The sequence below is a fragment of the Diabrotica virgifera genome, chromosome 4, assembly GCF_917563875.1.
Source record: "Diabrotica virgifera virgifera chromosome 4, PGI_DIABVI_V3a".
Taxonomy (NCBI): Eukaryota; Metazoa; Arthropoda; class Insecta; order Coleoptera; family Chrysomelidae; genus Diabrotica; species Diabrotica virgifera.
The window spans coordinates 91,488,970-91,510,943 of NC_065446.1; the positions used below are offsets into that span (position 1 = coordinate 91,488,970).

A 21,974-nucleotide genomic window follows, 5' to 3' on the forward strand; every position below is an offset into this window, starting at 1 on the left:
TTTAAGGTTAGGTCGAATGCATACTCGTACAACATGTCTAAAATAAATATATAATTCTCTAAATAAATAACACTACAGACTAAAAAATTAAGCAGCTACAAAAAGGTATACATACTATAAATAATTATAAATAAGTAGTAATCAATATTCAGTAGATATAAACATCAAAACAACACAAAATGCGCTTGCGTCAAGCACTATTCCGATATCGAAATCTCATCTCGACAGGGTAAATGCTGTCGAAGTGATTTCTATTCACTATTACGATTGTAGAGATTCCGATGTAGTTATGGAATACCGATTTGGGCTATTTCTATTCGACTTGGCCCCTTCTATTCGATTTTACTTACTTCTATCATCGAAATGAGTTACAGAATAGGCATGATTGGGTATAATAGTTCTCTCCTAAAAATGTTCACCACCGCACATACATATATATTCACTTGGTTAACGCGTTCGGTGCCCATTTTGAACAACCGCCACTTGGCTGGTACCACATACTTAAATCGTTCATTTAGCAACACAGTATGTACTATTGACGCCACTTATGCGTCATCGGTACCTTTGATAAAACCTTCGTGACGCTACTCGTGCGTCATGGGCACCGAACGTGTTGAAACCGAAATGTATACATCGCGAGTTTCTTAACAGGTTTGTGAATGTTTAGGTAAAATGCTTTGGATAGACTTCATGGAACTCGATAAATAAAGACATGCAAAAATTCTTAATATTGGGTATAAAGTTCTCCTCTCCTAAATATGTTCACCACAGCACATAAATATTCGTGTGCAGTGAAACACTTCACTTGCTTAAAGTGCGTTGAAACCAAAATGTATATACCGTGAGTTTCTTGACAGGTTTGTGAATGTTTAGGTAAAATTAGGCTGGATCCAGCTGTATGGTCGGAGAGATAGAAGCGGATTTTGTGCGTGATAAGTAATATGGAAAAACTATACGGGGATATGTTGAATTAGTTGTGTATATGACTTTCCCCAACTACCGGAAACCAGAGTGGGGGACGAGGGTAGTTATGAGGGGTCAAAGTCGCGGTTTTTATTATTTTTTTTGTAACGCTCATGATCGAGATAGTGCACCAAAATTTGGGTATAAGTGGGTCATGATGTAACTAAGTAAAATCTCTAGGGGCGCAACGCTGCTTGGCCGACAAAGGGGTGGGGGTAGGGGTGAATATAAAAAATATAAAGGGTTTTTTGCGACGTTCGTGATTGAGATAGTGCACCATAGACCACGACATAACTAAGTAAAATCCCCAGAGCCGAAAACCAGAGTGGGGGCCGAGGGTAGTTATAAGGGGTCAAATTCACGGTTATTATTTTTTTTGTGACGCTCATGATCGAGATAGTGCACCAAAATTTGGGAATAAGTGGGTCATGATGTAACTAAGTAAAATCTCTAGGGGCGGAACGCTGCTTGGCCGACAAAGGGGTGGGGGTAGGGGTGAATATAAAAAATATAAAGGGTTTTTTGCGACGTTCGTGATTGAGATAGTGCACCATAGACCATGACATAACTAAGTAAAATCCCCAGAGCCGAAAACCAGAGTGGGGGCCGAGGGTAGTTATAAGGGGTCAAATTCACGGTTTTTATTATTTTTTTTGTGACGCTCATGATCGAGATAATGCACTAAAATTTGGGAATAAGTAGGTCATGGCGTAACTAAGTAAAAAGGAGTTTTTGCGACGTTCGTGATTGAGATAGTGCACCAAAATTTGGGAATAAGTAGACCATGCCATAACTAAGTGAAATCCCCAGAGCCGGAAACCAAAGTGGGGGACGAGGATAGTTATAAGGGGTCAAAGTCGCCGATTTTATTATTTTTTTGTGACGCTCATGATCGAGATAGTACACTAAAATTTGGGAATAAGTAGGTCATGACATAACTAAGTAAAATCTTCAGGGGTGGAACGTTGCGTGGCCGACAAAGGGGTGGGGGTAGGGGTGAATATAAAAAATATAAGGGGTTTTTTTGCGACGTTCGTGATTGAGATTAGATCATGAGCGTCACAAAAAAAATAATAAAAACCGCGATTTTTACCCCTTATAACTACCCTCGTCCCCCACTCTGGTTTCCGCCTCTGGGGATTTTACTTAGTTATGTCGTAGTCTACTTATTCCCAAATTTTGGTGCACTGTCTCAATCACGAACGTTGCAAAAAATCCCTTATATTTTTTATATTCACCCCTGCCCCACCCCTTTGTCTACCACGCAGCGTGCCACCCCTAGAGATTTTACTTAGTTACGAAATGGCCTACTTATTCCCAAATTTTGGTGCACTATCTCGATCATGAGCGTCACAAAAAAATAATAAAAACCGCGACTTTGACTCCTTATAACTACCCTCGTCCCCCACTCTGGTTTCCGGCCGTTGGGGAAAGTTATGTATAAAACTAGTTCAACATATCCCCGAATAGTTTTTCCATATTACTTATCACGCACAAAATCCGCCCCCAGCTCTTAGACTAGTATTGCTTGTGGTATCGTGAGGTTGAGAGTCACAGGATCTATACCTGAGACAGTGAGACGACTCCATAAAGAAACTAAAAGCTTGACCCAGCCAAAAACCGAGGCGGTTCAGCCCGAGAGACAATTAAGTGTCACAATATTTTTAAACGGTAACATTTTTATATTGATATAAGATTTTATAGGAATTTACAACCAATACAGTTTGGGATCATCTCTTCTCACTTGTAATTTGACAACATGTCTATAAATTTTCAGTGCTGGACCTAACCTTAAGTTGAGAGTTGTTAATACGTCAATTCTTCTTAACAGTAGGAGTGATCTACCGTCAATTTCCTGAAAATAAACAAAACATGTAAGAACGTCTGTTTTAACATTTAAATATAACAATATGTAAATATCAAGATAAATCAATCGTTTATCAACACCCTCCGATCCAGTTCTATAATCCCTTAACACATTGCGTGCCATGTCGCTCATATATGAGAGACACAGATATTTTGCTAGGGGCCACGTCGCTCATTTTTGATACACACATATGACTAACTTTCATGGCCGTGGATACCAATGGCCCCTGAGAGTAGTATCCCGATTAAAGCGTGGCACGCAATGTTAATAATTTTAAATACGGAATATACCATGTCTAACCAATCATTCAATGAACTGTTCAAAGATAACAGAATAGAGCAGATGGAAATAGAAATAGAAGTAGAAGAGGATATGGTTTTAAAGATATTAAAAGAGGAAATTAAAATGGCATTAAAAACAGCAAAAATGGTAAAGCTGTAGGTCCAGACCTAATCCCAGTATGAGTCTTTTTTTGGCTTTAAGGTAAAACCGGTAAAACCAGTAAAACCCACACAGCCAGATACAAATTTTGTAAAAGAGAGTACAAGGATTTAACACAAGGATTACACTCTTCTCGCCCAGGGGCCGATCAGGGCATTTTATAAACGATGAAGGATAGGCCTCGGATAGATAAGGTATATATACATTAAGGAAAGACATAAGGTAGCAGCAAAAGGTATTGTTAAATTTGTATTTTTGTTATTCTGACGAAATATAACAAACAATCGAAAATCTCTTTTCTGTTTAAAGCAAGAAGATACATTATGTTATAAGGGCTTTCAATGTTCAATTGTAGAAGTTTTCTGAACAGCTCATTGGATTGAGCCCTATATTTTTGGCAATCAAAAAAGACGTGGTCCAGGACACCAATTTTATTACAAACTTCACAAAGATCACTCTCAAGTATTTTGATTTTATGTAAGTGTGCTGGATAACATGCGTGACCAAACTTCATTCTACTAATAGTGGTTATGCTCTTGCGATTGTAATCGTACTGATTGTCCCAAGGCTTTTTCCTCATTTTGGTTTATAGTCTGGTGTAACGTGTTGGATTTGTAAAGGTGTATTCTTGCCACAAGTAGGACCATTTTCTCATCATTTTATGTTTTGATATGTTTATTTGTTCATCCGTAGTTAATTCGCAATTTATCTGTTCCCCCATTTCTATGCTTTCTTTGGCAATTTTATCTGCAACTTCATTGTTTGTTATTCCTACGTGTGCCTTAACCCAGAAGAATTTTATAAATTTATTTTTATCATGTAATTTTTTAATAATTGTTTGGATGTTAAAGATTTTTCTACGGCCGTGCTAAAAGAGCCACTTTCACGCACGCATTTCGTTTCCGAAAGTTGCACTTTCCCGCACGGCGTGCCTGAAAGTAAATTTTCCCGCACGGCGTGCGGGAAAGTAAAATACCTTGTAATATGGCATTATAATATATTATAATACATGCAATAAATTAATATTTAGATATTATTTACTAATTAATTTCAAATTTATCTTATTGTGTTCATGTTTTAATGAAATTAGCTCGACTATTTCATTCATAGGAGATTCTGACCAATAGAAAGCTACAGAAATCTGAATTAAATCGATAATTTTTGATAATCTCCCGTCGTTAAGTATATTACGTCAGATGCCCTTCGTTGCTACGAAAAAATACATTCAGTGACATTAATGACAATTAATGTTTTAAAAATTATAAAAGTGATGACTTTCAATCGTCAAATATTTATAAAAACTGTGTGTTTAATGGTACTTACATAAATAAATTACAATAAAATTTTGGTTTTGAACAGTTTTATTCATGAAATAATCGCAACAAATTGCACTCGACCTCTGAAATTAATATAGAATTTTTGCTCTCGTGACACTTTGACATAATTTGACTCGCCTTCGGCTCGTGAAATTAAAACTGTCAAAGTGTCACTCGGGAAAAATTCAATAATTTCAGAGCTCTTATGCAATTATTACTGATAATTCGATGAAATAAAATTATTTTGACATAATATTTAAAAGTCATATCAGTAGACAATTACAATGGTTTTGAATCGTCGTCATGGAAACCATATCGTCGTCGTGGTAACCCATTATATTGAAAGTTCGGTTTTGACAACCTTGTCAAAGAATTAATTTGTGTATTTTCACTTCTAAATAAAAATTGATATATTTTGGGGCTTTTTTCCAAACGTACGGCCCTAGAAAAAATATTGTTCCTAACTCATGCGGAAAGTGTCTTCCCCGCACTCGACTGCTTGCCCGAACTCCGCTATCGCGTCGTTCGGGCCAACGGTAGTCTCGTGCGTGAAAGTATCACTTTCCGCACTAGTTAGGAAAATAACTATTGTTGTGTTTGAGTTGGATTTTAAATTTTTTAGAACTGAAAGTGAATCGGAGAAGATAATGGCATTCTGTTCCTCTTCCTGTTGAACACATTCTAGTGCTTTTTGAATTGCTATTGCCTCAGCTGTGAAGATAGATGTGTTTTTATGTAGCTTATAGTGATTTTGTATACCTACGTTTAGGTATTACGAAGGCACAACCTGTGCCGTCAATGTTTTTTGATCCATCAGTGTATATTGTGACATAGTTTGGATGTTGGTCTAAAATTTTGAAGTATGAGTCTTAAAATGCATAAATGATGAAACCTTAGACATTCTAGTAGACTTATTTAATACAGTGTACAAAACAGGACACATACCCAAACAGTGGTTACTCTCCACCTTTTGTGCTATCCCTAAAAACACAAACGCTAAAGATTGCAGTGAATACAGAATATCATTAATAAGTCACATTCTCAAATTGTTTTTGACAATAATACATGGTCGTATAAATAAAAAACTGGAAGAAGGAATAGATGATAGTCAGTTTGGGTTCAGAAACGGACTAAGAACCAGAGAGGCGGTATTTGCTTTTAATGTGTTAGCTCAAAGATGCATGTATATGAATGTAGATGTGCATGTTTGTTACATTGATTTTGAAAAAGCATTTCACAAAACAATATAAGATATGGAGGTAACACCGTGATTATGGCAAGCTCCGCTGAACAACTCCAATTACTGCTAAACAAAACAAACAGTTTCTGTGAAAAATATGGACTAAAAATGGATATAAAAAAGACCAAATGCATGATTATAACAATGAAAACAAATATACAAACAAACATACATTTGGGAAATGTACCGATCGAAAGGGTTGATAAATACAAATAGGTATCTAGGAACCTGGATTTCAGACAATAATGATCAAACAACAGAAATAAGGGCTAGGATAGAAATAGCAAGAAAAGCATTTTTGTAAAAATGAAAACAATTCTCTGCAACAAAGATCTTAGATTAGAACTGAGAGTAACAGCTTTGAGATGCTACGTGTTTTCAATACTGAAATATGGACTTGAAAGCTGGACATTGAAGCAAGAACACATAAATAAGCTACAGTCCTTTGAAATGTGGTGTTACAGGAGGATGCTGAGAATAGCATGGACACAGAAAAAAAACTAACACGGAAGTATTGCGAGAAATAGACAAAGAATACGAAATAATAAACACAATAAAAATAAGAAAGTTACAATATCTGGGACACGTAGTGAGGGGATATTCGCGGTGTGCAAGTACTTGGAAAGGGAAACGAGAAACGATCCTGCGCGAGTCGCGGAGAAATATTGCAACTATCTTAAATAATTCATATTGTCAATTGAAATTGTCAAATTGACGTATATTTCATACCTTCTGTCAATGAAGCAGAAAAGTTATATATTGCTCCACAATATTGATATGATATGCAATTATTATATAAAGGTAAATTTAATTAATTGTATTTTGCTTGCAGTACTGCATTTTAATAACTAATTTTATTTACTACATACAATTGTTGATGTTTTCATAACATAACCTGAATCTTATTTTTTCTTATTATTTTTTTGGACTATGGCCTTGACAATTATCCAGTAACCAGGACTAATATAATTGGCCAATATAATTAAAAGTGCGAATAATAGTACAGAGCGTAGAAATAGGGGTCGCTTTGCCGAACTTGCACGGTCCCAATAGATATGAACTGCTAAGACTGAGATAAGATGAGGAAGGAATATAGGAAGAAGGAGAGTGTCACTGTTGAAGAATTTAAGGGTCTAGTTTAAATGCAGTTCTATAGAACTGTTCAGAGCAGCGGTAGGTAGAGTGAAGATAGTGAGGATGATATCCAACCTCCGATTGGGAGGGATTTAAAGAAGAAGAACCAATAAGTATAGAATGTTGTTCTGAAGCTATTTTCTTGTGGCATTTTTACAATTTTAACTATTTAGAATGGGAAATAAGCCACAATATTATTAAAAAATGATTTTTATTAACGTTTCGACGCCCAAATCGGGTGCCGTTGTCAAAATACAAAATACTATTAATATAAACAAAAATGTTGTTGCTTAGTAAAAAAATTCTTCTAATAATTTATTTAATTTGACTCATTTATATCGGCAATTCAGATACATATGATACATTTTAAAGTAGAAGACTTTAAAATGATATTGCCAATATTTATGAGTTGCGTTCCTGGGACGACTTTACTGAAAGATAGTTCATTCGATTACATGAAATCAACCCCAACTCAAGAATATCCGTCACAAAAAAAAAAAAAAAAAAATCATAACATGTGATCTGTCTTTAAAACAACCACATGCAACGGTGACATTAAAATTCTCGCGTTAGAGATCTCATAGTAAATCACGAGGGAAAACCAGGAAAAACCTCGTGATACTATCCCGACATTAATATCCTCGAAACGTTAATAAAAATCATTTTTTAATAATATTGTGGCTTATTTCCCATTCTAAATAGTTAAAAAAGTATAGAATGTTATTGATCTTGAGAATGCGTGCGACACAGTTCCTAAACAAGAGAGAGAAATGAGAAAGAAATGGATTGCTGAGAAGGATGTAAGGTTCGTGAAGGATATGTATGAAGAAGCGTACACCAAAGTAAGACTGACAGAAAGTTTTCCAGTGACGGTTGGTTTACATCAAGTTTCTTACTGTGTCCCTATAGTATGATATAGTTAGACCCAAACCCAGACATCCAAAGTGAAAGTTATCCTCCAACACCAAATTGTTCTATATGGTCCACATAATGTTCAGAAAAAAGTCACACCATTTTGAGCGTCGGGTTTGGGGGGAGAGGGGGGAGAAATCTGTAAATTCGTAGTTTTTTACGTTTTTCGTCAATATTTCTAAAACTATGCGGTTTAGCATGAACAACCCTCTATACAAAATTGTTCTACATTAAATTTGAAATAAAAAAGGCCCTATGCATAACCCTTCTAAAATGAACGGTTCCAAAGTTACGGAGGTATTCTTGTTCTCATGATCATTTTTCAGTGCGTCACAGTTTTTCGATTTCTCTCTAATGCATTAAGTTAGATGAAACGGAAAAAGCGGTAGCTCCGTGATTAAACACAAAAATAATGCAGCATTGCAATGGTTATATACATAAGATGTCTATTCCTAACCTACGTTTGATTCGTTGATATTTAGAATGCGCGTTTTTTCTAGCCAATCAAATACTCGTATTACGAACATTTGACGAAAACTTCGTCCATTTTGGCCATTTTTTAGAAGTGTCAAAGAGTCAAGTGACGGTTATTATTCAGGTCAGTATTTTGTGTACCTGTCATTTTGAAATTCGAATTCGACTTCCCTTGTGTTTCACAACGTTTTTGTGCATTATTTTGTGTTTTGGTTTAGAATTTAGTTCGTTAAAAGTTAGTCATTGGCGTGAGGAGACTAGAGACATTCGAGATGTACCGAAGAGTGCTAAAAATCTCATGAGTAGATAGAATAGCCAACGTGGAGGTAATGAGACACTACGCATAGGGAACGAGAAGAACTAACAAATAAGAAGAAAACTGAGATATATGGGACATGTGGTGAGAGATGTATATCTAATACTCCAGGTCATTATGCAAAAAAAAGATCCATAGTAAGGAGACGTAACTCATGGCTGAAGAACCTTAGGAACTGGTTTGGATGTAATATCAATGAATTATTTAGAGCCGCGGTTTCAGAAATAAAGATCTCTCTGATAATTGCCAACTTTTGAAGCGGAGACAGCACCTAGAGAAGAAGATAATAACACAGTTTATGGATAGTTTTGTGTCATTTTTTAATGTTTCCATATTTATAAATTTAATTAACAATATTGTTTACTTTTTAATTTTATTCCCCTTTATAAAAATACCTACACGTTAACATATTGTGTAAAAATCAAATCTACTAAATTACTAATTAGTTTAATTCCAGAAGCTTTTCACCTATGGCGAAGTACGATTCTGGCATCTGCCAGATTCGTCAATAATTACATGAAATAAGTCTCGACACACCCAATACAGTATGTGACGTCATAATTAATTACGCACTGAAAAATGATCATGAGAAAAAGAATAGTATAGTATAATTGGTCCAAAAAAGGCCTAACCCAGACATCCAAAGTAAAAGTTTTCCTTCAACACCAAATTGTTCTATATGGTCCACATATTGTTTAGTAAAAAGTTACACCATTTTGAGCGTCCGGTTTGGGGGGGGGGGGGGGAGAAGTCAGTAAATTAGTAGTTTTTTTACGTTTTTCGTCAATATTTCTAAAACTATGCTTTAGCGTAAAGAATGTTCTATAGAAAAAGGTTCTACATAAAATTTAAAACAAAAAAGATTCTATACATAATTGTTATAAAATCAACGGTTCCAAAGTTACGGAGGGTGAAAAGTGGAGGTTTTCGATACTTTTTATATTCACCGATTTCTCCCCCCTCTCCCCCCCAAACCCGACGCTCAAAATGGTGTGACTTTTTTCTGAACATTATGTGGACCATATAGAACAATTTGGTGTTGGAGGATAACTTTCACTTTGGATGTCTGGGTTTTTGGTATAGTTATACCATACATTGCCCAAAAAATATAAAAAGTATCGAAAACCTCGACTTTTCACCCTCCGTAACTCTGGAACCGTTGATGTTATAACAATTATGTATACAAGATTTTTTGTTTTAAATTTCATGTAGAATATTTTTGTATATAACATTGTTTACGCTAAAGCATAGTTTTAGAAATATTGACGAAAAACGTAAAAAAACTACTAATTTACCGACTTCTCCCCCATCTGCCCCCCAAACCGGACGCTCAAAATGGTGTAACTTTTTACTGAACAATATGTGGACCATACAGAACAATTTGGTGTTGGAGGAAAACTTTTACTCTTAATGTTTGGGTTAGGCCTTTTTTGGACCAGTTATACTACCTCCGTAACTTTGGAACCGTGCATTTTAGAAAGATTATGCATAGGGCCTTTTTTATTTCAAATTTAATGTAGAACAATTTTGTATAGAGGGTTGTTCATGCTAAACCGCATAGTTTTAGAAATATTGACGAAAAACTTAAACTACGAATTTACCGATTTCTCCCCCCTCTCCCCCCAAACCCGACGCTCAGTTGGGCATCCCTGTAGTAATCCTTTTGTTGTTTTGAAGTTAGCAGCTACCTTGATTCCGATTTTTATATTTACTTCATTTCCACTGTACATGTTTTTGATTGCTTGTGTTAGGTTAGGTGGTATCCCTATTTTAGTCATTGCTTTGTACAGTTCTTTCCTTGGCACGGTGTCGTATGCCTTCCTAAGGTCTATAAACGCCATGTGTACATCTTTGTTCTTAGCTCTTTTTTTCTGTATTGTCTGTTGTATTGTATGGATATGATCTAGACATGATTTCCCTGCTGTAAAACCTGCTTGTTCTTCTCCGATTTTACCTTCTATTCATCTTACTGCACAAAATTCCTAGGTTTTGGGCTTTTTAGTGCTTCGTTTCTTTCCCTAGTTTGTAGACCGTCTACCCGTTCGATTTTAAATGAGAGATGCATTGAAAACATCACTCAAGCACTATGTGCTTAGTCCATGTGGTGAGACCGCTCCCGTCTGGAAAAATTTCTGATTCGGTTTCTTTGTGGATTCCTATTTAAAAATGTCCCCTTTAAACAAATCTAAAGGGTGACGGGCGGAATTTTTGGGCAGAAATTGTTTAAACAATTTTTTTAAACAAATACAAAAGATCACGTTTTGTTGCTCCGGAACATATATTTTTAAGTTTTAAGGGGCATTCTAAACAAGAAAGGTATCTTGTAAATTTTTTCAAAAATTGATAGTTTTCGGGTTATAGGAGATTTAAAATCTGAAAAATGCGAAAATACGCATTTTCGAGGCCTAAAAACTCATTTAAATTAGTATTTTTGAGGTTGTCAAGTACTTAAATTGAAGTACATATAAACATTCAGCTTCAAGATTCTGAAGAGTGATTGCATCTACCTTAATTTAAACCGTTGTTTTTAATTGTTAAATATGCATGTTCATCCGATTTTTTTGCCGGTGCGGCGCGCTCAATTTCAAAAATCTTCAATTTTCCTCCGAAAGATATTTTTTCTAGATTCTTTGGGATATTCTAAATAAAATAAGTTTCTTGACATTTGTCTCAAAAATTAACAGTTTTAAAGTTATCATCGATTTAAAATTTTAAAAATTTAAAATTTGATTATAAAATACAAAAATAATCTACCATTTATTGTCTCAAAAAACCTGTAGTATCATCCACTGGATCACCGAAAAATAATGACAACCTTTTTGTATACTATCAAAACTGTCGCGGTCTAAATTCGAAAACAACTATATTTTTTCAAAATGTCCTAATATCACAATATCACATTATTGCAATCACAGAATCTTGGCTTCGGGATGGAGTACGCAGTAGTGAACTATTTCCTGAAGACACCTACACAGTTTATCGTAAAGATCGAAGTTTTGGCAAGTTTGGAGGAGGAGTGATTTTTGCTGTAAATAATAACGTGTGTCATTCAGAACAACATAGTGTAGTGTTTCCTATAGAAAAAATTGATGTTTTATGTGTTAAAGTTTTCAAAACCAATATCAAACCAATCTTCTTTATAACAGTTTATATTCCACCTAACGTGACATTTAGTGAGTATTCTGATTTTTTTGACTATATTGAAACTTTCCATGAAACTCATGAGGTCGTTTTGATTGGAGATTTTAATTTAACAGATCTTGCGGCATATTATGTTAATAATAGTCAAATAACTCCTTTAATTAATAGATTTGTTCAACTATTAAACTATACAGATTCTGTACAATGTAACAAAATAAAAAATATACATGGAAAGATATTAGATTTGATTGTAACACCGTCAGTTTTTAGTTGCGAAGTTACACCTGAAGTCAATGCCTTAGTTCCTATTGATTATCATCATCCTGCTTTAACTTGTTATTTTCCGTATGAAGTCAAAGAAGATGAATATTTTGTTCCGAATCAGAAACGTCTTAATTTTAGAAAATATAACGTAAATAAATTTAACAAACTTTTAACCGAAACGGACTGGAGTCATTTAAAACATTTTTCAGATGTAGATTCTGCTGTAGATTCGTTTAGTTTGTCTCTCCAAGAAATTATAGATAAATGTGTTCCACTTAGTTCAACTAGATCTCAAAAATATCCAGCATGGTTTACATCTGAAATAATCGCCAAAGTTAAACGTAAACATCATTATCTGAGAATGTATAGACGAAGTAAATATTGTTTTTACCTCCAACGAGCTAAAGATCTCAGGAGAACTATTAAATTAGAAATACAACTAGAATATAAAAAATTTATTGAAAGATCCCAAAATTCTTTTAAGTCAGATGCGAGACAATTTTGGAACTTTGTTAATGCCAAAAATAATAAATCACGGATACCTGGTCTGATGAAATACGGTAGTGATAAGTTTACCACGAGTCAAGATATAGTAAACGCATTTGCAAACTTCTTTAAGAGTGTTTATATTTCTGATAGTAATAGCTCTCCTTCTGTTACATCTTATTTTAATTATAATCCAAGTTCTTACTTTAATATCGGTAAAATTACCAGTAACGATATTATAGAAGGTGCAAAGAAATTAAAAAATAAATTTTCCTGCGGTCCTGATAATTTTCCTGTTTCGATACTTAAATGTCACGTCGAGTCATTCATAGAACCACTTGTTGTAATTTTTAACCTCATTCTTAAGACAACAGCATTTCCAGCTGCGTGGAAAAATACAAGAGTTTGTCCTATTTTTAAATCAGGTTCAAACTCTGATATATCTAACTATCGACCTATCGCTCTTATATCAGCATTCTCTAAATTGTTCGAAATTATCTTGACAGATTACTTGTATGCTCATGTGCGTTGTTTGATTACCAGCAGTCAACATGGTTTTGTGAAAGCTCGGAGTACGGCAACAAATCTTTGTATATTTACAGAATATGTTTCGTCAGCTTTAGATTCAAGACAACAGGTGGACGTCATATACACTGATTTCAGTAAAGCATTTGACCGAGTCTCACACAATAAATTGCTAACAAAATTAGATCAGTTTGGAATTTCCAATAACTTTCAAATATTACTGAAATCATATTTAACTGATAGGAGTTTGTTCGTAGAATATCAAGGCTTTCGATCTTTTCGTTTTGTTGCCACGTCTGGAGTACCTCAGGGGTCAAATCTGGGTCCCTTATTATTTCTCCTTTTTGTTAATGATATCTGCTCCATCGTAGACTCTGAAACACTGTTGTACGCGGACGATATGAAAATATTTCGCAAAATTAACCATATTTCCGACTGCGTTAAACTTCAACAGGATATCTCTGCCATTAATGAATGGTGTTTCGATAATCAACTATCCTTAAATATAAAGAAATGTAAAGTAATGTCCTATACCCGAAAGATCAATAACATACATTTCGATTATAAGGTCAACAACATTTTACTGTCTTTTACCTCAGAGTTTAAAGATCTTGGTGTTATATTTGACAGTAAATTAACATTCTCAACTCATATTAATACCGTGGTCTCTAAAGCAACCAAATCTTTAGGATATATTATTAGAAGCTGCAGAGATGTAACGTCTGTGGAAGCTTTGCGTAGTTTATATTTTGGACTAGTTAGTAGTAAACTTAATTACTGCAGCGTGGTATGGAATCCTAATCATGCAGAACTTGTCTCTAATCTTGAATCTGTTCAAAAAAGATTCTTAAGATATTGTTACCTCAAAAAATATAACAGATATCCGGTTAGAGGCTATAGCTATAATTTACTCCTTTCTGAGTTTGGATTCCATTCACTGCGTAAGCAGCGTGAAATAAACGGCCTAATATTCATCTTCAAAATTGTCAATTGCCTAATTAATAGCGATGTTTTGCTTAGTCTTGTAGACTTTAATGTACCACGAGCTGTGTCACGTTCAGGTGTAACTTTTCATATTTCGGTGCCTAATTCGCAACATAATTTCTATTGTCCGATAAAAAGTATGTGCAGAAGTGTCAATAACTTAAGATCTGTGGACATTTTTTTTCTTAGTTTTAACATCTTTAAACGCGAAATACGCAATAGCTTATCGAATTGATGCCATGTTATTTTTCTTTATTAAGGTCTTTGTTTATTATTGTGTATGTGTATTAACAACAGAAACATTTTTGGTTATTCTTTATTCTATTTTATATTTTGTCATCAAGTGTTCAGTCAATGTATGTAGTTTTCTTATGTACACCTTTATGGGTTTATACCTGGTGGATGTATATTTCAATAAATAAATAAATAAATAAATAAATAAATAAAATCCGAAAATGCGTTTTTTTGGCATTTTTCGGATTTTAAATCGCTTATAACTTTAAAACTATTAACTTTTCAGAAAAATGTCAAAAAACTTATTTTATTTAGAATATCCGAAAAAATCTAGTAAAAATATTTTTCGTAGGAAAATAGGAGATTTTTGAAATAGAGCGCGCCGTACCGGCAAAAAATCGGATAAACACGCATATTTAACAATTGAAAAACAACAGTATAAATTAAGGTTAGACGCGATCACTCTTCAGAATCTTGAAGCTGAATGTTTAATCTTCAATTTAATTATCTGGAAACCTCAAAAATACTAATCTAAATATGAGTTTTTAAGCCTCGAAAATGCGTGTTTTCGCATTTTTCAGATTTTAAATCGCCCATAACTCAAAAACTATAAATTTTTGAGAAAAATTACAAGACACCTTTCTTGCTTAAAATGACCCAAAAAACCTAAAAATATATGTTCTAGGGCAAAAAAATGTGATCTTTTGTATTTGTTTAAAAAAATTGTTTACAAAATTTCTGCCCAAAAATTCCGCCCGGCACCCTTCAAATTTGTTTAAAGAGGACATTTTTGAATAGGAATCCATAAAGAAACCGAATCAGAAATTTTTTTCAGACGGGAGCGGTCTCACCACATGGACTATATACTTTTGTTTAAAACAATAAAAAAAATTCAAAGGCGGTAAGCAGAATTGCTATTTTATTTTTTAATCAAAAGTTATTCGAGTTCAAAAATTGCAATTGTTCGATTTTTTAAAAGTTCAACCACGTTTATCTCTAAAACTATGCATCCTACGAAAAAACTTATAAGAACATTTTTTGCTTAGAGTGACCCAAAAAATACAAAAAAATGTTTTGTTTTGCGAAAAATCGCTGTTATGTGATTCCTCAAGTTCTTTGTTTATAACAATCTTATCGATATCCGGATCGACTGTTACCCAAAAAATTCGTGTTCTACGGGTCAAAATACATAAAAAAAACTTGGGTAAGTCCATCTGAATTAAGGAGGCCGTTGTACCCCCTGGCAACAGGACTATACAGTCTGGTTGATTTAGCTGGAAGCGAATGAGCTGGGTACTCTGTGATCGAAAAATCAGAGAGGGGCTGAAAGGAAAGATATAGAAAAGTGTGGTGAGGCCTGCGTTGGTGTGAAGTGTGGCTGTGAAGTGTGGCTGTGAAGTGTGGCTTGGAAAGAGGGTTCATAAAAAGAAAATGGGGCTAGCTGAAATTAAAATGTGACGGTGGATGCTGGGTAAGACTAGAAGGGACAAGATCGGAAACGACTTGATTAGGGAAAGAGCCGGGGTTTTTACTTGATAAAAAATTCTTCTAATAATTTAATTTTATCTGACTCATTCATATTGACAACTCAGACATACACTCGGGTGCAAAAAAATCGATCCAATTCAAAATTTGGTCATTTTTGATGTCTCGAATTTCCTGAACCTCTTGTCCGATTTAAGTAATTTTTTACCATGTTATAGCCTTATTCATACAATATCGCTGTAATAATATTGTTGCTAGACAGGTAAACTGTCGTTGTATACCGGGTGTACGAATCACACTGTGTTTTTTTTTTCTCAAAATTCGCATCATCCTGTGGACTATTCTAGCATTTATAAAATACTGAAATTAAAAGCCAACTATAGCCGCAGGTTTTCTTAACATTCTCTTTTTAAGTGCGACAAACTTTAAGGCGTAATTTTACATGAGAAAATAATGCCAGTTTGCTTTATTCGCGGTGTGCAAGTACTTGGAAGGGAATTGAGAAACGATCGTGCGCGAATAGCGAAGAAATATTGCAACTTTCTTAAATAATTCATATTGTCAATTGAAATTGTCAGATTGACGTACATTTCATATCTACTGTCATTGAAAAAGAAAAATTATATGTTGCTCCACAATATTGATATGATATGCAATTGTTATATAAAGGTAAATTTAATTAATTGTATTTTGCTTGCAGTACTGCATTTTAATAACTAATTTTATTTACTACATACAAATATTGTTTACGTTTTAATAACATAACCTGAATCTTATTTTTTCTTATTATTTTTTTGGACTATGGCCTTGACAATTATCCAGTAACCAGGACTAATATAATTGGCCAATATAATTAAAAGTGCGAATAAAGTTGCAGAGCGTAGAAATAGGTGTCGCTTTGCCGAACTTGCACGGTCCCAATAATCATATGTCCGCAAACGCTTCGTTTCCGTTACAAACTGGCAATTTATTTATTGCTTTAAAACCAATTGAGATATGCAAATCAAATTTGGTGGGTTTTAAGACGTAGTTATTGCACAATTTTATATTCACCATTGGCGTGCATACGGGTAATATGATCGGTTATAATACCCGTTTGCGCGCCATTGGTGAATATTAAATTCTTAATTGTATGTCAGAAAATGTGCAATAACTACGTCTTAAAACCCACCAAATTTCATTTGCATATCTCAACTGGTTTTAAAGCCATAAATAAATCGTCACTTTGTAAAAAAATTGAACATCCCGTATCCCTGAAACGAAGCGTTTGCGGACAGATCATTATAAAACAAACTGTAATTATTTTCTCATGTAAAATTACCCCTTAAAGTTTGTCTCAATTATTTACAAACACCCTGTACTGATGACGAACATGGCCAGTTGTTAAAGTACCTATCTTTTTTTATTATCCAACATAACATAAGCGAATGAATCTAAAAACAGAATGTTAAGAAAACCTGAGGCTATAGTTGGGTTGTAATTTCACTATTTTATAAATGCTAGAATAGTCCACAAGGTGATGAGAACTTTGAGAAAAAAACACAGTTTGATTCGTACACCCGGTATACAATGACAGTTTACATGTCTAGCAACAATATTATTACAGCGATATTGTTAATGAATAAGGCTATAACATGGTAAAAAAATCACTGAACTCGGACAACACGTTTAGGAAATTCGAGACATCAAAAATGACCAAATTTTTATGTGGATCTATTTTTTTGCACCCGAGTGTATACTATACACTTTAAAGTAGGTGACTTTTAAATAATATTTTCAATATTTTTGAGTTGAGTCGGAGAAAATTAAATTATTAGAGGAATTTTTTTACCAAATAATAAAAACAAAATCTTTTTAATTTATTAATGTTTTGTATTTTGAGAACAATTTCCGAAGTGGAATTTGAAACGACATAATAAGATTATTTTGAAATAAAATTGTGGCTTATTCCCAATAAAACTAGAGAATTTCAATTTCAGTAATTTAATAAATTCAAAAGTTATTATAAATACAGTTCGAAAAACACTTTAAAAGCTGAAGAACAATTAACAACATTAATTTATAAAATTGAGAATTTCGTGGGTGGATCGTGTGACTAATGTTGAGGTTCTACGTAGAATAGGCAAGGAATGCGAGATTATTAACACAATCAAAGAGCGCAAACTAGAATATCTTGGCCATGTTATGAGGAATGAACAGAGATATGGCTTGTTGCAACTCATTCTTCAAAGCAAGGTATTTGGAAAGAGAGGACCAGGGAGAAGAAGAATATCTTGGCTTCAAAACCTGAGAAAGTGGTTTAATACATCGACAACCGGACTATTCAGAATAGCAACAAGCAAAGTTAGGATAGCCATGCTGATCGCCAACATCCGGAAAGGATAGGCACCTTAAGAAGAAGAATTTACAAAATTATAAAACACAATAAAATACCAGAAGAATGGAGAACGAGCGAACTAATTCTATTATTCAAAAAAGGAGATAAAACAGCCAAAAACTACATATAGGTATAATAGGTATAGAGGTATAAACTTGTTAAATACTATCCTAAAACTTGCAACAATGATAGGATAAGTTTAGCAGATTAATAACAGGGTTTTCGTACTGGAAGATCGTGTACAAATGCAATATTCGTCATAAAGCAAATTACTGAGAAATCACTAGAGTATCATAGATCAGCATTTCTGTATCTAATTGACTTGAAGAAAGCATTTGACAGAGTAAATGATAGACATAATAATAGAGTAAAATGACACAAAGACTAAAAGATGTAATCCATCTTCTGTATAATAGCAAAGTTCCCTTAACTATCAAAAACTATTGAAAACATCTACCAAAACAACAAAATGGAAGTCAGAATAGATGGACAACTTGCAGAATCTATAGACACAGGCAGCTGAGTTAGACAGCGGGACTCATTGAGCCCTTGCTCTTCAATTTAATCATGTATCAAATTATCAAAAGTGTGTGGGAAACAAATGTTACGCAGACGACGCAATACTGATAGCCCAAGATGAATTCTGGGCTATGACTGGCTGGACTGATAGTCTGCAAAGACTGGTCCACAGATTTAACATAAGCGCAAAAAGATTTAATATGACAATATCAGAAAACTAAAACAACAGTAATCAGCAAAGAACCAATCAGAGGTGAAATAGAAATTGATGGAATCAGTATTGAACAAGTAATGGAAATAAAATACCTTTGAATTAATCTGCCCAGCTATGAAAACCTGGACAAAGAAGTGAGAGATTAAGTACAAAAAACAAATAGACTGGCAGGATGCCTTAGTAACACTTTATGGTGAGACCGACATATTAACACTGAGATGAAGTAAAGAATTTATAAAGACCAATAATGGCATAGGTAACCAAGCTATTATAGAGGAGCTAAAACTCCTATTTAATCTATGTCTACACAAGGCAGAAATACCTCACGACTTGAACGAGAGTATTGCAATACTGCTATTCAAAAAAGGAGACAAAAGAGACTTAAAAAACTACAGAGCTATCTCACTACTCTCACAAATCTATAAACTCTTTATTAGAATTATAACCAATAGACCAGTGGCTAGAGTGGTCGGCAAATTGCGGCTCCGGAGCCGCATGTGGCTCTTTGGCTTCTTAAGTGCGGCTCTGGTACAAATATCCACGGAAAGATAATATTTTTATTAGCAAAAAACTTGGTAGGAAAAAATTACATCTTATTTTGACAAATTAGCATTTGCAATATTATTTACATATAGCATTTGCAAGAAAATAGGAGTTTCTATGGAGATTCGAAACAAAAATATTACCAAAAAACGAAAAAACACGTTTTAATTTTTTGGGGGGTTATGAATAGGGCTAGGGGTCTAAAAATTGAATAATTTTTGATGAAAAACAACATTGTACTTTTATTTTTGGAATGTTGCTGGGGCAATTTTTCACTATCGTAACCGGCTAAACCCTATACTTTTATTTAGTGTACCTACTACTTATTTAGTTTAATAAAAGTTCACTGAACAAGCAGATTCGGCTCCCATTTTTTTTTCAATTGTTATAATATTCATATTTGGCTCTTTGGCTAATAAGTTTGCCGACCACTGCAATAGACTAACACAGCGGTTCTCAACCACCGTGTCGCGACACACTGGTGTGCCGGAAGAACCTATCAGGTGTGTCGCGAGATTTACGAATACGATATTTTTATTTATATTTTTTTACTTGTTATAATATACTAATCATGCATTCAACCATTTTTTTAACTATTAGGTATATACCACGTTATATCAATCAATAAAGTGCCAATCTGTAAACGTTTTCTAATATATTCATCTGTACTTACCTACCACTAGCAAAAATTTGTACATATAAGGGTGTCGCGAATCTGTAAGGAGTACGTTAGTGAGTCGCTGAGTAAAAAAGGTTGAGAACCGCTGGACTAACAAATAAAATGGACAGTTATCAGCCAATTGACCAAGCAGGTTTCAGAAAAGGGTTTAGTACCATAGATCATCTCCTCACTATGAAAATATTGATAGAGAAGGCAAACGAATACAACCTAGATTTATGTTTAGCCTTTGTAGACTATGAAAAAGCGTTCGATAGTGTCGAGATAAGGGCGATAGAAAAAGCTCTAAATAACAGCAGAATATACTCCAGGTACAGGCAACTCTTACATAACATCTATAAAACAGCAACTATGACAGTCGAATGGAAAAATAAAACAAACAAAACTAATCCCATAGAAATACGTAGAGGCGTAAGACAAGGAGATGTAATATCCCCAAAACTCTTCACCTTAGCTCTGGAAGACGTCTTTAAAGAACTGGAATGGGAAGACATGAGTATCAACACAAACGAGAATAATCTCATCACCTCAGATATTGCGATGATGTTGTCTTTATTACAACCAACCATGAAGAACTAGCCACAATGCTGACTCAACTAGCACATGCATCGGAGAAGATAGGATTAAAAATGAACATGAGTAAAACCAAAATTATGACAACTACAAACGACAGAATAAATGTAAATATGAATAATGTCAGTATTGAGGTTGTTGACGAATATATATACCTGGCTCAAATCATCAAAGCTAATAAAGAGAACCAAACAATTGAATTACAGAGAAGAATCCGATTGGCGTGGCCAGCATTTGGAAAGTTAAGATGGATACTAAAAAGCACAAAGATGTTCTGACGTATGGCTCAGAAACATGGACATTAACAAAGGCCAACATAAACAAAATTGAAATAACTCGGAGAAAAATGGAAAGATCCATGTTGGGAATAAAACTACAAGACAGAAAATTAAACAAATGGATAAGAGAGAAAACAAAAGTAAAAAATGTAACTTAACATATAACAGGGTTAAAAGGGAGATTTGCGGGCCAAAATGCGAGACAGGAAGATAAAAGATGGAATGCTGAAATACAAAACTGGAGACCGTGGACAGGAAGAAGAGGAAGAGGAAGACCTCAGATGCGATGGAAGGACGATATTGTAAAAGCTGCAGGTACTAACTGGAAAAGCGCAGCCAAGGACAGACGGAAGTGGAAAGATTTGGGAAAGGCCTATGTCCAAAGTTGGATAGAAATGGGCTAAAAGAAGAAGAAAAAGAAGAATAATGACATATACAACAGAAATGAGACCAGACACAGCCACAACACAAATACTACTGGTAGGATGAATAAAAAACAAATACACTGGCATGACGTCTTAGTAACACTATATGGCGAGATCGACATATTAACACTGATGAAGTAAAGAATTTATAAAGACCAATAATGACATACATTATTATGCATCAGAAATAAGACCAGACACAGCCACAACACAAAGTCTACTGGAAACGGCAGAGATGAGAGTACTGAGAAGAATTACAGGAAATACGCTGGGAGATCGAAAGGTGAGTGAAGACAGAAGAAAATGTAAAGTACAGTTAGACCGGGCACCGGGCAGTATCGTCGCCCCCGCTAGCAAAATTATTCCCATTCGTTTTTTTTTGCACGATCTTACTCAAAAAGAGGTCCTTATAAGATGTCCACAGGGTATCGGGCGGTGCCGTGGTCGAAAAATTGTTTAAACAATTTTTTTTAAACAAATTCACAAAAATAATTTTTCCAACTACCTCTACCGAAAGTATACTTTTCCGGACCTGATTGTAGGGAGCAAAGTTGTACTTTTCCTCCCTAGGGAGGAAAATATTT

The 21,974-nt window shown here is 34.4% G+C and overlaps 1 protein-coding gene across 1 annotated transcript in view; it reads right to left on the reverse strand.

Moving 5' to 3' along the window:
- Positions 1-2,624: 2,624 nt before the first annotated feature.
- LOC114327236 (uncharacterized) overlaps positions 2,625-21,974 on the reverse strand; it is a 51,933-nt gene continuing 32,583 nt past the window's right edge. Inside the window, exon 7 of the mRNA XM_028275781.2 lies at positions 2,625-2,818. Within this exon, the coding sequence (XP_028131582.1) occupies positions 2,672-2,818 (147 nt within the window). The 3' untranslated portion in view covers positions 2,625-2,671. The remainder of the gene's footprint in view (positions 2,819-21,974) is intronic.